General features: G+C 32.2%; 1 protein-coding gene across 1 annotated transcript in view; it reads right to left on the reverse strand.

The window, feature by feature from the left end:
• Window positions 1-13,865, reverse strand: part of LOC115235161 (proto-oncogene tyrosine-protein kinase receptor Ret) — an 85,536-nt gene that overhangs the window by 4,804 nt on the left and 66,867 nt on the right. Inside the window, exons 9-15 of the mRNA XM_029806763.1 lie at window positions 11,834-12,111; window positions 10,424-10,615; window positions 8,629-8,813; window positions 7,565-7,783; window positions 7,161-7,263; window positions 5,133-5,301; window positions 712-1,019 (exon numbers count right to left, since the gene is read on the reverse strand). Coding sequence (XP_029662623.1) covers window positions 712-1,019; window positions 5,133-5,301; window positions 7,161-7,263; window positions 7,565-7,783; window positions 8,629-8,813; window positions 10,424-10,615; window positions 11,834-12,111 — 1,454 coding nt within the window. The remainder of the gene's footprint in view (window positions 1-711; window positions 1,020-5,132; window positions 5,302-7,160; window positions 7,264-7,564; window positions 7,784-8,628; window positions 8,814-10,423; window positions 10,616-11,833; window positions 12,112-13,865) is intronic.

Here is a 13,865-nt window from a genome sequence, read left to right on the forward strand (position 1 = left end):
TCCCGACAATGACGGAATTCCACGTGCGACGGAATTTCAACACGATAAATTTCCGGAGTTATTTCCGCATTTATAAGTCGGCCACGTTCGTTATGTAATATTATTCACATTTTAATGTATATATGGGCAATCATAGTCATCGTTGGCATAAGTAGAATAAAATTTTGTAATTATCATTTTTATATTATTGCTAAACCCCATAAAGAGAATATCGGAGAGTACAATAAAGGTACTAGATGAATGACAAGCTTTAATATCCGTACGCTATTTAGTCATTCTTTCTTGCATTATTCTTTTAAATTACAAAAGAGAAATTTTTTTATTCAATTTTCTGTATTTTAATATGTATTTATCTAATAATTTTTTGAAACTTTTGAAATAATTTATCAATTTTGTGTAAATTATTTTATATAATATATATATATATGTATTTATAATTTATAATTACTAAACTAGAAAAAGCAAATGCAAAATTCTCTCAAAATATGATAAATATAAAATCTCTAAGTTGAGAAGATACATATTATTCATTACAACGATAACAGATATAAAAGTAAATCCAATTTCGATACGCATGTCACATGAATTGTGTCGATTCACTTCTAGTCAATTAGTAGGACTTTATCGATAAGACCAGAAGCTCGTAAAACGGAAGGGCCATACATAACATCAGGAGACACAACCGTCGAATATATCACGGTGTATACTTACCGTAAAGAGCCGAATTCGGCGAATTCGATGATGAGATAGACTGGCGCGCCTGGTGGCATCGTGCAGGCGCCTAGCAGTCGGATCACGTTCGGATGCTGTGCTTCTTTCAGCAGCTGGTATTCAGACAGCAAATCCGCCAGTTCAGAAGCACACGCGTCTTCCTTTAGCGTTTTCACAGCGACGGTCGTGGGGCCAGGCATCCCGCCGATGTTCATGGCTTTGGCGCGTAGAACGCGTCCGAACTCACCTTCGCCCAGCACTTGCTCGATCTTTAGAAGTGAGCGTGAAAATTCCCATTTCGGATCCGGCTGAAAGAAATTTCACACAAAAATGGAGTAATTCTACAATTAATTTAAAATTTTTGAAAACGTAAGCTTATTAGATTAATAAATAATAATTTTGATTTTATATAATATAATTTTTTTTTCTTGTTAGACATTCAAACATTGATATCTTAATTTTAACATTATTAGTATTATCTATAGATCTATAGATCTATACTTATATACTTATTCATTACTTTAATTTATTTAATTTATTTAATTCATTATATCGTTTTCTCTCATTATAATTTTTGCATATTTTTACAATATGGAAAACAATTCGAGAGATTTCGAGCAAAGATAGCGAGTGTGAGCACCGATTAATAAATCCTTTCGTGCCAGTTGCGATAAAAGCTCTACTCTCTCTAATCCGACGTTACGCCTCGCTGGAACATGTTTCCAGATTCATGTCAGACGATATCTACTCGTATTTACTTCGCATGAGCTGCTTTGCAAAGGACGCGGGAGGATATTCAATTAAACAATGTTTTGGGAATGATAATAGGATCAGGTGCTTAATGAGAGATACTGCTCCGAATTAGCAGCTGCGGATTAGTATTAGTATTAGTGCACTACAAGATTTACTGAGAATTTTGTTAGAAAATCCTGTGATTAAACCATATTCTTAATCCATATTCTTTATTTTATGAAGATTTTATATCAATAAATGAAGTAATGATTAATAAATGAGCGTAAATCGGTAACAGAGATATTTCGGAAAATACGGCGCGAGGTGGATATTTTTCGCGCGTACTCCGTTTTACATCTCGTATAAGGGATCGATATCCGAAAACTTTCTCTCACGCCAATATGATTAAACTTTTTCATATCTCCCAATACACTTTCGTTACATCAATTTTGCAACACCGTGATATCCATTTACGAAAATAGCGTTATTTTCGACAATTTCATTTCTCGGTAAAATTTTTTTAAAAATTAGTCTCTCTCTCTCTCTCTCCCAAGAAAAAAATAGTATAATATGGTCAGATGTAAATAGACATAATTAATTATGAAAAGATCTGATAACATATATAATTTTATATGATCAGATCTTTTCATAACTAATTATGTATATTTACATCTGACCATTATATCATTTTTTGGCGGGCTGTTTTTTCTATACAGATAATGCATGAATACAGATCGTTGAAAAATGGCACAACTTTAACGTATCTTGGGCTTTTTTAAATCAGCGATCTCGAGCAGGATTATCAGTACATCACAATTAACTTAAACAAAAAAATAATATAATTAAGTCGCGTTTAATAAGCAATAAATAACAAACCGATTTATGTATTATTTCAATTTCGTGACAAGAAGGAATTAATTATTAATTGAAGCAGATTAATTCTGTCCCGATCAGTTTCTCGTAATAAAATCAATCTCCTCTAAGGTCCAATAACAAAATTATGAATGCAGAAGTGCTCGATGGATTTAGGTATACGTCACGAAAGACTTTACGTGCCTTACAAACCCACTGACCCGCTCACGTCATGTTAGAGTCGCATTCGTTCCAACTTCATCGAATAAAAGCAATGACTTTATCTCGTTGCTGTCGCTTCAAGAAGAACGCACACCTCGCAAAGAATAGAAATATCACGAATTCTCTCTGCCGACATTTCACAGGTTTCCTATCTTCTCCATCGATATTTTTGCCGCTTTTTCATTCGATTGTGGATGCCACCAAGCAAGGAAATGCGCTTACACCTCTCTATTGATTCAATAGTTGAAAAAAAAAGTTCTCTATCTGTCTTTTCTCTTTCTCCCTTTTTTTTTTTCTTTTGAAAGAAACATTATTTCACGAATTCAAAATTATAAAAATTATAAGATTACAAAATTATAAAATTATAAATTAAATTATAAATAAGATGTGTACACACACAACACTCACATATAATATGTATTAAATAATGTTGGTATAAGTTTATTAAAACATGTCTGTACTTTGTAATTCTTTTTTATTTGATATCTGGGTTTGTGATCTTTAAAGAAGATGCAATGCAATGCACTTTCGTATTTTCTTCCGATTTTATATGAAGAGAGAAAGAAGGAAAAATTCTTTTTTTAACTGAAATATATATATTTATTAACTAAGCTACTACTTTTTTAAGGAATAAGCAAAATCAGCATAGTAAGATTTTAAGAAGATTCTGCTTTTCTGAGCAAAACTTGCGGCTACCCCCATAATTTCAAACGTTGTTAATTATACCAAAAAATTTCGAGAATTGCTTTGAGTTGCGGGAGAGATGTGCCGAATTGTACTTTAATTTCGGAGTAACTTTCGGAGCAAATACGAGCGATGGTAAAAAGTTTTCGTCACTGACAGAGAATAAGCGCAGCTGTTGGATGCGGCTTTTTTGCATATTTTGTTCAACGTAAATTACCGATATCTACATGCCAAGATCGTTATTCGTAGCGCGAGAAGCACGCAGTAAAACACGCGATTGTCCGAGACAAAGAAAATCAACGATGCGAAGAATGATGAGATGGGAAGCTATTCGCTTTTCTGCTTTTGAGAAAAGTAATAAAACGACTTCTTTCGTATCACTCTTGATATAGTTTGCAGAATCCATAGAGTCACATTCTATTTAAAATAAGGTCCACGATTTTCCAGATTCTCAAGATTTATAAAATCCCCAAAATTTTCAAGATCGTCTTCAAAGAATTTTAGATTAAGCTTTAGATTGAAGCAATCTTAAATTTTCTTTTTTCTCACCAATCTCACCAGTTGGAGCGCTACATTTTCACGACGCGATATCCAAGAGCGATCCTCTTGAGAAGATGTGACATGCGACTTTGCGAAACGCTTGTCTTCCACGATGTTTCTCAGAGAAGCGATCGGGCGATATGCGCGAACAATGGGATTAGCAAATATTCTGGACGAACCTGAAGACTATGTAACTCGACCGAGTTTCCGAACTCGCGTTTAGATTCCGGGAAGCGACCTCTTTGTAGTTTCACGCTTCTTCGTGCGGAAAGCTGAGGGAGCTTACGCGCTTTAGCATGCCGCTGCTTATGCGGGATTATGCGGCTGCACGCACGTATACGGTATATCACGTGCGGCAGGCGACTGCAAATCGTGTTGTGCAATTAAAAACACAGGTGCAGAAAAGAGGTGAATTTTTACGATTTTTCTTTATAATATGAAAACAGAATTTATATTAAAGAAATAAGTAAAAAGAATAGTAAAAAATTTTTATTCTTTCAGTAAAATTTTTCTTCATAAAAAATTTGTAAAAGAGTTTGGACTATATCTTACTTGATATATAATTTGGAGCGGCTTTATTAAAAAATTAGTACAAAGAAATTTAATTCCTGAATTAATATGTGAAAATTTTACGGTATAGGGTCTTTTCACTTTGTTCGTTTCATATTTCTTTTCCTTTTATTTCAAGTGTAGTAAATATATGTGTGTTTTTCGTAGAAAAGTAGAAAAAAATAATCTTGTAGAAAATACTTTTGTATCTCTAATATTAAAATAAGAATTTATCTTTCTATATTTAAAAAATTAGGACTTAGAAAACTTGCAAATTGCAAGATTAATAATCTGATTGTTCAGAAGATGTCGCATATATATAATTGGCCTACAGAACAATTTTATTACTATATTAAAGAGCTATTAGAAACTTGATCATCTTTTTTGTCCCATGTCATCCGCTGAAAAGTTTCAACTCTGCTGCGGCTAGATTAACGTCGACGTTAAAGTAATAAGAAAGTTTCCGCAACTTTGTAGACTTATTAGATAACGTCGATTTAAAGAATAATATACTTGTGCATTCAAAACTGCAATTATTTCAACATTTTCAATTGTTGCTTCTATAAACACGAAAATACGTATCTTATGCAATTACTTTGCTTCTATTCGCAAATAAACATTTTCCTCGTATATATTATTTTTCGTATTTATGGCACGTAAATAGCAATTTTATAGCATAGCAATTCCTCAATATCAATTTTAATCAAAAATTGATTTAATACAAAAATAAAATAAGTTTATAATTTATATGCTTTTACCTCTCTTTTTTTTTCTTGCACTGAATTCTTTATGAATTTTTGATTGATATGATTGCAAGTATAACCGATAAGATAAATATTTACCGGACACGTCTTGGGCAGCAATAGATGACGATTTGCCGCTGTGAAGGTGTCCAGACCGATCAAGAGACCATCGCCACGATCGATGTAGTCGGACGGCAAAATACCAATACCATTTGCCGCATCGTCCACCCTGTGTTTGCGTTCCCCTCGTACGCCCTTCGCCGCCATCCTGGAACGCAGAGCATTGCAATGCGGAAGACGAAGTATGTTGGCTCACCATTTTGGTTTATAGCGTGAAATGAGGTATCTCGGAGTTAAACTCTCTCTCTAGTATATTGTGCCATTATCAATTATAGCAGTTAAAGTTAATTCAGAATTCTCTATAAAAGATAATTATTAATCATCGGAGAATAATTTATTATTAAATGACATTAATAAATTATTTCAATAGAAGAATAAAAAAAAATTTATTGCAACGAATTATATTTTATTGCGGGATAAAATATACTTTGTTCTCTTCGCGTTTCGATTGAGTTAATTCAAAATGCATTAATGCAGCTCAACAAAAGTTGGACTATTGTGGCATTAGTTACTTTAGGAGAGAAATTCTAATAGACATTGACCTAAATTTGAAAGTTTGGATAGCTTGCGGACTAGCGAGTTTGAATTGCCTATACAAGACCAGAGTATCCGTAATTTATCACATTAATTCGGTAGAAATTTATTTGGCACAAACGGAATATGTTAATTCTTTAGATACATGGATATGTACATATATGTACCTTCACAATTACCTTTTATTTTAAATTGCTATATGTTACTCTCTCTCGGTATTTGGATGGTGCTTTAATGCCTTTTATTCTGATATTAATAAATATGCATCAATGTTCAAATTTGATTTACATTAAAAATTAAATGATAAATGATAACGTTATAATGTAAAAAAAAAAAAATAATTACATAGAATACATATGTATAAAGTTTTACAAAAATAAAAAAAAAAAAAAAAAAATAATTACATAGAATACATATGTATAAAGTTTTACAAAAATAAAAAAAAAAAAAAAAAAATAATTACATAGAATACATATGTATAAAGTTTTACAAAAATAAAAAAAAAAAAAAAAAAATAATTACATAGAATACATATGTATAAAGTTTTACAAAAATAAAAAAAAAAAAAACAAAAGAAAAGATAGTTGATTGCAAGTTGCGAAAAGATGTGTAAAGATAGCAGGTGCAATATGCATATCTGCCGAAACTTCTGCAATTTTGTTCTCTGCAAGAATTCTTGCCGACAAGTTCAGCTTTACTTCCGGATAAGTCAAACAAACGTATTCTTTCCTCTGGTGAAAAATTCTTTCAATCTTATATTTCTGCAATGAATTTGCTGATCTGTCCGCAAGTTATGAAGTTAGAAAATATATCAAATATTTCGCGAAAACAATATAGGTTTTCAAGCAGAATTTGCAACATGGTGCGATAAGTTTGTCTCGCAGGCAACTATCGAAGTTTTATGGACTATCGATCTGTGTTATCAGTGCATCTGATATTTGGATGACGCTTTAACTCTTTTTATAATGAAATTAATAAATGTGATTAATCAATCTGTTTATGCTTCCGTTGCAAAAAATTTTGTGTATTTTCTTTATTTCGAAAAATCGGAGGTTAAGTAAATCATGCTCGAAATCCTAGTTAACCACGAGATTCGTAATGTCCTCAATTCCTCGTAAACATGAGACTCGAGCTGATAAGCTCTGCAATAAGCCACTGGTCCAGAAGCGATAGTTCACTAAATCCTTCTAAGATCCATATGGACCAAAAGATTTCTAACAAGGTATTGTCAGAAATCACTATCTTGATGCATCGTGACATTATTAATCTTTTCCAAGCAAATTTTAATATCATTTTTACTACTAAAAACTATAATAATAATTTTAAATTATTACAGAATAGAAAGCTTTAATATTATGTATGTTTTAATAATTAACAATAAATTTCTATATAAATGATGTTGCGTAAAATTTTAAAATCGTATTAAAAAGATAATTTTATTATGCTATATAATTGATTTTTTTGGCTTCTTACCTGTACCTCCATGTAATAAACGAGCCCACAATCACGATCAGAACAAACAGACTAGCTCCAATAACGCCCATCATGCATGTGGGACCGCATGGTCCGCTGGACGCTGCAAAAGCGTAAAGGACAAAGGTTAATAATGCTTAATAGAGTGAAAAAACAAGCTCTTTGATGTAAAATGACAATAGTAAAGCGGTTATTTTCAAGCTATTTCTCCAGTCATTGAAAAAAATCCGAAATGTACTAAAATATTTAAATATTAAACTAATTTAATTATTTAAACTTTTAAATTTTGATATCTAAGATAATTCAAGAACGCGTGTTCTCTTCTCTCTTATTATTATGGTTCAATACTATTTAACACACGCGACTTCCATGTGAAAAAAGTTATGCGTCGCGACACGACTGACCTTTGCGCGCGCCCGACACAGGATCGGTATTTTTCCGATCCCGCGATTTTCTAGATCGTTCTTCCTTAGCACCTGGGACGTCGTTTCCTTGTTGTTGAACACCGGGCCCGCAGACGCATTGCAATTTAATTGCAGTGTCATCACAGGTGCAGATGTCTACCCCGCTCTTTATGCCGTGGCCGTTCTGGTTCATGTGGGCGAAAAACGCCGTATCGTCGGCTGAAAAACGCGAACGAGATCACACATTGATCGAGTGCCTCTCAAAAACGAGCATAGTAATCCTTTTCCAATGGCCCTTAAATTCCTTTCGATGAGATCTAACTGTGACGACGATAACACAAAATTCCTTTAAATCAAAAATTGTCCCAGAGTCCTTAAAACTGAGGATCTAAACATAATTCTATGCTTGCGAAAATCTTCTTAAATAATATTTCGAATATCCAATAATATCCAATAATATTTATTAAAAACATAGAAATATTTTAAAATTTAAAGAGTACAAATCTTTTCGAGAGTATTTTAGAAAAAGATTTCTTTATGTTTATAAAATCATCTCAATTGTCGCCAAATCTTGTATTGTATGCATTTTTTACAATACTAGTAATGTAACGTAACAGCAGGATCCTGACATTTTGATACGCATGGCTTTACTGCGTTAACGTGATCGATGAATCAACGCATACTACTCACATTTGACGCAGTCTTGCGGACATATACGCGGATTGCTGCGCTCCAGCTCGTCACATTCGTTGTCCGGACAGTACGTGAGATCCGGCGAACAGGTGGAATAATATTTCGTCATTTGAGTCATAACATTGGTTCGATTGTTTCTCTTGTTGTTCCTCCAAACGCATCGTTAAAATTTAAAGAGTACAAATCTTTTTGAGAGTATTTTAGAAAAAGATTTCTTTATGTTTAAAATCATCTCAATTGTCGCCGCAAATCTTGTATTGTATGCATTTTTTACAATACTAGTAATGTAACGTAACAGCAGGATCCTGACATTTTGATACGCATGGCTTTACTGCGTTAACGTGATCGATGAATCAACGCATACTACTCACATTTGACGCAGTCTTGCGGACATATACGCGGATTGCTGCGCTCCAGCTCGTCACATTCGTTGTCCGGACAGTACGTGAGATCCGGCGAACAGGTGGAATAATATTTCGTCATTTGAGTCATAACATTGGTTCGATTGTTTCTCTTGTTGTTCCTCCAAACGCATCGACCGACGAAACTGTCCTTGCTACGCATAAATTTATTTTATTAAAGTCTTCTTATAATTGCGTATGACATAGAATGGTCCAGGTATAAAGTTGTTTCCTCCAAAATTATTTGGGATAAATCTTCGTGTGAAACATTTTATATCGTAGGCTGAGAAAATAATTCTGACAAATTTATATTTATCCTTAAAAAATGTTAATTATAAATTATTTCATTATAAATCTTTTATAAGCTTTTTTTTTAAACTGACTGATTACATTATATTTCAAATAAATGCTTATTTTTTAAAAAAATTTTTAGAAAAATGCGGAATATACAATATATAAATGCTTGATTACTTAAAATAATAAAAGTTAATTGAGAAAAAAGAAAAAATTAGAAAAGCAATAAATAAAGAAAAATTGTCATCATAAGTTAAATATCGATAAAGTTATATGACGTGTCTCTTGTAAAGAACATTTTCAATAGTAAGCAATGCTCTGTGCAAAATTGAAATACTAAATTACACTGGCATGTTCAAGAAATGGGAAACGGAGCGAAGAAAAATGATAGCCATTATTTTTTTTTAATAACATAGTATAATAAAGAAGGGGAACGATAAAAATGAACTGACAATTATTGCCTTTACCTTATCACATCACAAAACAATAGTTATCGGAAGAAACAGCGAAAACGAGTCAAGTGAAATGGAAGAGCCATAAACCTGGACGCATTATCGTCTGAAATAGTCGTTACGATGAAATTGAGGCTCATGGCGACGTGACGCTTTTCCGGGAAAGAGAACGAAAGTAATGACATAGATAGCCTCTCCCTTTACTTTATTATGGAAAATCACTGTCATTTTCAAAATCAATTTGCGCACGATTGCACACAATGCTCGATATAAAAAAATGTTTTTTTATATATAGGATGTGGCTGCCGATCAATTACCGTTTTCTTTAACGCGTCAAATGTTGTATAAATTTTATACGTCACTCGTAAATTTATTAATTTATAAATGGCCTAAATATATTTTTTCATTTTTTCTTATGCAATATTTCCTTTACACTTTTTGGAAGATAGAGGTTTGTGTAAAAACTTTCCGAAAATTCTTCATTTGTGGAAATAAAGTGGTATTCTACGCTACTCCCAACGGTGTGATTTTAAAATAAGACACGCAACATTTGTTCGCTGAATAGAAAGCACTGAGAAATGCGTTTCTGCTGTTAAAATTCACTAGTATTGGATTTACATTGGTTGAAAATTAAATGAAATGCTTCCCTTGCGCAAAATAAAAAAAAGTTTTGAAGAAAGTTTTAAAAATATAATAATTTTTGGGTGTGGCAATTAAAAATAATAATATTTTTTTTTTAATTAAACGCTAACTATTATTGAGCTTACCAATTGTTGCTTCGTGATTATAATCGTACTTTAATTATTCCGCTATATTAGCTATTTTATTATTTTATAAATAATATATATATTTATTTTTCGAGATAAAAAAAAGTTTCTATTAAAGTTCTTATTAAAGTTTTTATTAAAATTTCAATTGAGGTAAAGCATTCCTATTTTATTGTTAACAAAGATTGCGTTTATATACTCAAAAGCATATTATTGTTGTACTAATATTGTGAACGAATAGTTTAGACGTACCTAAAGACTCCGCTGGCGATTCCGCAGGACTTCTCGCAATCCTCACGCGATTTCGCATTTGCGCATGAGTGCATTTCTTCATGAGCCAATTGTTCGCACGTGTTAGTCTTCGACGGCAGCACGTTGACTAGTTTCACTTGTAGCGTCCTGGTCGTCGACGCACGATTCTCTTCGCTCCATTTTAATTTCAGCCTGGCGAATAAGCCGATATCACATCATGTTCGCATGACAAGAAAAGTTGCCCTGGACAGGCGAAGTGTCAATACTCATTGAGATAGCATTGACTTTAATTAATTAGGGATTTTCCCACATCAATGGTCTTATAATCTTACGCTTATTTTATTTTTGCGATTTTGTTTGTAAAATTAATAAAAGTTTTGTAAGTTAGTAGAAGTTTTGAGAACAAACACAGTCTTATTAAAATTTAAATTATACATATCAATCATATAAAGTATCCAAATATTATCAATATTATTTTAGTAAAAATATTTGAAATACATATAAGCAAATGTATATAGTTTAGATTCAAAATGCAATAAAAATACTCATGTACGTTGTACGGAAAAAAATCGTTTGAGCTATATTCGTGCCAGGGTACTTCACTATCTAATTTATTTTTAAGTATGTATATATATATTTTTTTTATTAATTATTAATCCGCGCCTTGCGGCTTTGGATGACTTCCAGTTTTTACATTTGTTATTCTGTCTTTGTGTGTTTGTGTCTTGTGTTGTGTCGTGTGTTTCTTTTGTGTTTTCACAATAAATTGATAGTCAAAAATTTTTAAAATTTAACATATTTAAAATCCAAAAATCAAAACTCAAAATTGAAATCATAATTAAAATTTAAATTAAAATTTCCTTTGTGTTTTCACAATAAATTGATAGTCAGACATTCTTAAAAATTAACAATTAACATATTTAAAATCCAAAAAAACAAAACTCAAAATTGAAATTATAATTAAAATTCAAATTAAGATTAATATTAAATTAAAACTTAAAACTTAAAACTTGGCATTAATCAACATTAAAATTAAAACTAAAACTAAAATTAAAGTTAAAATCAAAATTAGGGTTAAAATTGCAATTGAGATAAAATAAGGTATGTATATATATATATATATATTGATCGAAATAAGTCTAAATATTTGGTTCTTTTATGTAGGTACATTTGAATACATAATTATCGTTTTATAGTTTTATAGCTTTTCTATACATATATGAAATCGACCAACGCAAGATGATGACCGACGCAAATTTAATTTTACTTTTGCCCTCTAAATCAAGCATTGAAGATACATCCCGGAAAATCTGAACTTAATAGCGCTTTGCTGTTCTCATGCAGAGATTATCGGAAATGTTTCGCTCTCGCATGACATTGAGCTATTTAGGGTAGAACGAGTGAACTTACTGAATGGTGTCGGGCTCGGATCGTAGCTTAGTTTCGTTGGACACGTAAACGATACCCTCCTGTTGGGTGACGTTGAATGCACTGGAACCATGCAGGATAAAAGTTACCGAGGAATGGGGTTTTGCCGTTGGTTTCGCCACGCGCATGTAGTTCGGCGAAATCCGGGCTATTTTCACAGTCGTAGGATACGAGAATGATTCTCGTGTCGTGTTGGGTGATGGTGTCGCAATATTCAAAACTCGGTGTACTGGCCCCAAGAAAGTTATGCTGATGTTTATCTAAACGTGAGAGAAAATGCGATGAATAAAATCGTGCAGCTGAAATCTTTTCCTGTAATAGGAATTTACATACACATACACATATAATGACTAATGAAGCAAGAAGCTTGAAAGAATCTCAAAAGAAACGAGAAGAAATATGCTCTTTCAAAAATCAGGTTCTTATTCTATATTTATTAATGTAATTTTATTATATATAAGAAAGAGATATATAAAACTTTATATATATATGAAATATTCACTTTTTTTTATATATTATTTTTTATTCTTTCATAGTATTATATTCTGATTAAGTTATATATTGTAAAGAATAATTATTTTTTAAACATTATTAAAAAAATTTGTTGCTACATGTTTAAAGAGGAGATGAGATAGATTGTTACATGAAAAGAAACTTAGAAGATTTTCCACGACTAGGAAGGCTCTCAAAATAGACTCAAGCAATATTTTATTGTAGTAGATCGATATTAAAGACCGCGACCGCTACAGATGCGATTGCTACGTGACGGTTTTTATTAGAATTTATCGTCCATTCTTGGTACACCCATGAAATGACTATAGCGGGAAAAGGCACTTAAACCAGTCTTTTCTCAAACAGCGTGTAGAAACTGCGAATGAATCCATGTTTCGGTTCATAACTTCATTGTGCAATTGTCTTCTTATAGAATTTATTTCTAACACAAATATATTCACATTTTTCAATTAAAGGAAGATGTAACGGACATAAAATTCAAGGTAATAGCATATTCGATAAATCTCAACATAAATTTAATGAAGGCAAGATTATGTTTCCATGGCTGAAGATCAGTATTTAACTGCGAGAGGGTGTCGCGTTCCGCGAGAAAAGACAAGATGAGGATCAGGGATATCTAAGACGCGCGGCCTAAATTATAGGATATATATCAAGAGCAGGTCGCCCGGGGTCGCTGGATATATCGACGTCGAGATTTATTTTCTCATGTGGTTTCAATTTAAACCTAGTCGTGCGCTACGCGGATGATGTAGGGTATCCATTAAAGGTGCACGACATGCGCGGTTTGAATTAGAACGAATGCCACCCGATTATTATCGCGTTCGCGGATTGCGCTCCACAATCATTATCCTCTTTCCAATTACATATTCAGAATGATGTACGCTCCGCACGTGACACCGCTATGCGCAAAGCTCGCGGCATTTAATATCGCCAAACAATAATAACATGCGCGTCTACAGAGTGTTTGGTAATTACTACTGAATCGAAGAAAGATTTCCTAATAAATATATCGGTTTATTTTAACGAAAATTGCATGTAAATCTTTAATATTTAACGTTGAATATTTTTATGGCAAATTATCGCGATCAAAGTTCACTTTTGGCATAAATTTGGAGAATAGAATTTTATTTTATAAGTACATCGAATGCGTCTTAATGCTTTTTTATTATTAAATATATAATCTTGCAATTAAATCGGTTATTAGAGAAAAGAACAAAACTTTTGACATATTTTGCGATCTTAAAATTCATCAAGAATATAAAAAGCTTTTCTCTTAAGAGAAAGATATATATATTATCATACACCCTATATGAATATTAGCTATAAATTTTACTGGTAGACATTTCTATCACGTAAACGGCGAAAATATTTGGAAACTGCATTCTGCAATATATATATATAAATCATACACCATATTAGCTATAAATTTTACTGGTAGACATTTCTATCACGTAAACGGCGAAAATATTTGGAAACTGCATTCTGCAATATAGCAATATAT

This window comes from Formica exsecta, unplaced genomic scaffold, assembly GCF_003651465.1.
Source record: "Formica exsecta isolate Colony F162 unplaced genomic scaffold, ASM365146v1 scaffold211, whole genome shotgun sequence".
Taxonomy (NCBI): Eukaryota; Metazoa; Arthropoda; class Insecta; order Hymenoptera; family Formicidae; genus Formica; species Formica exsecta.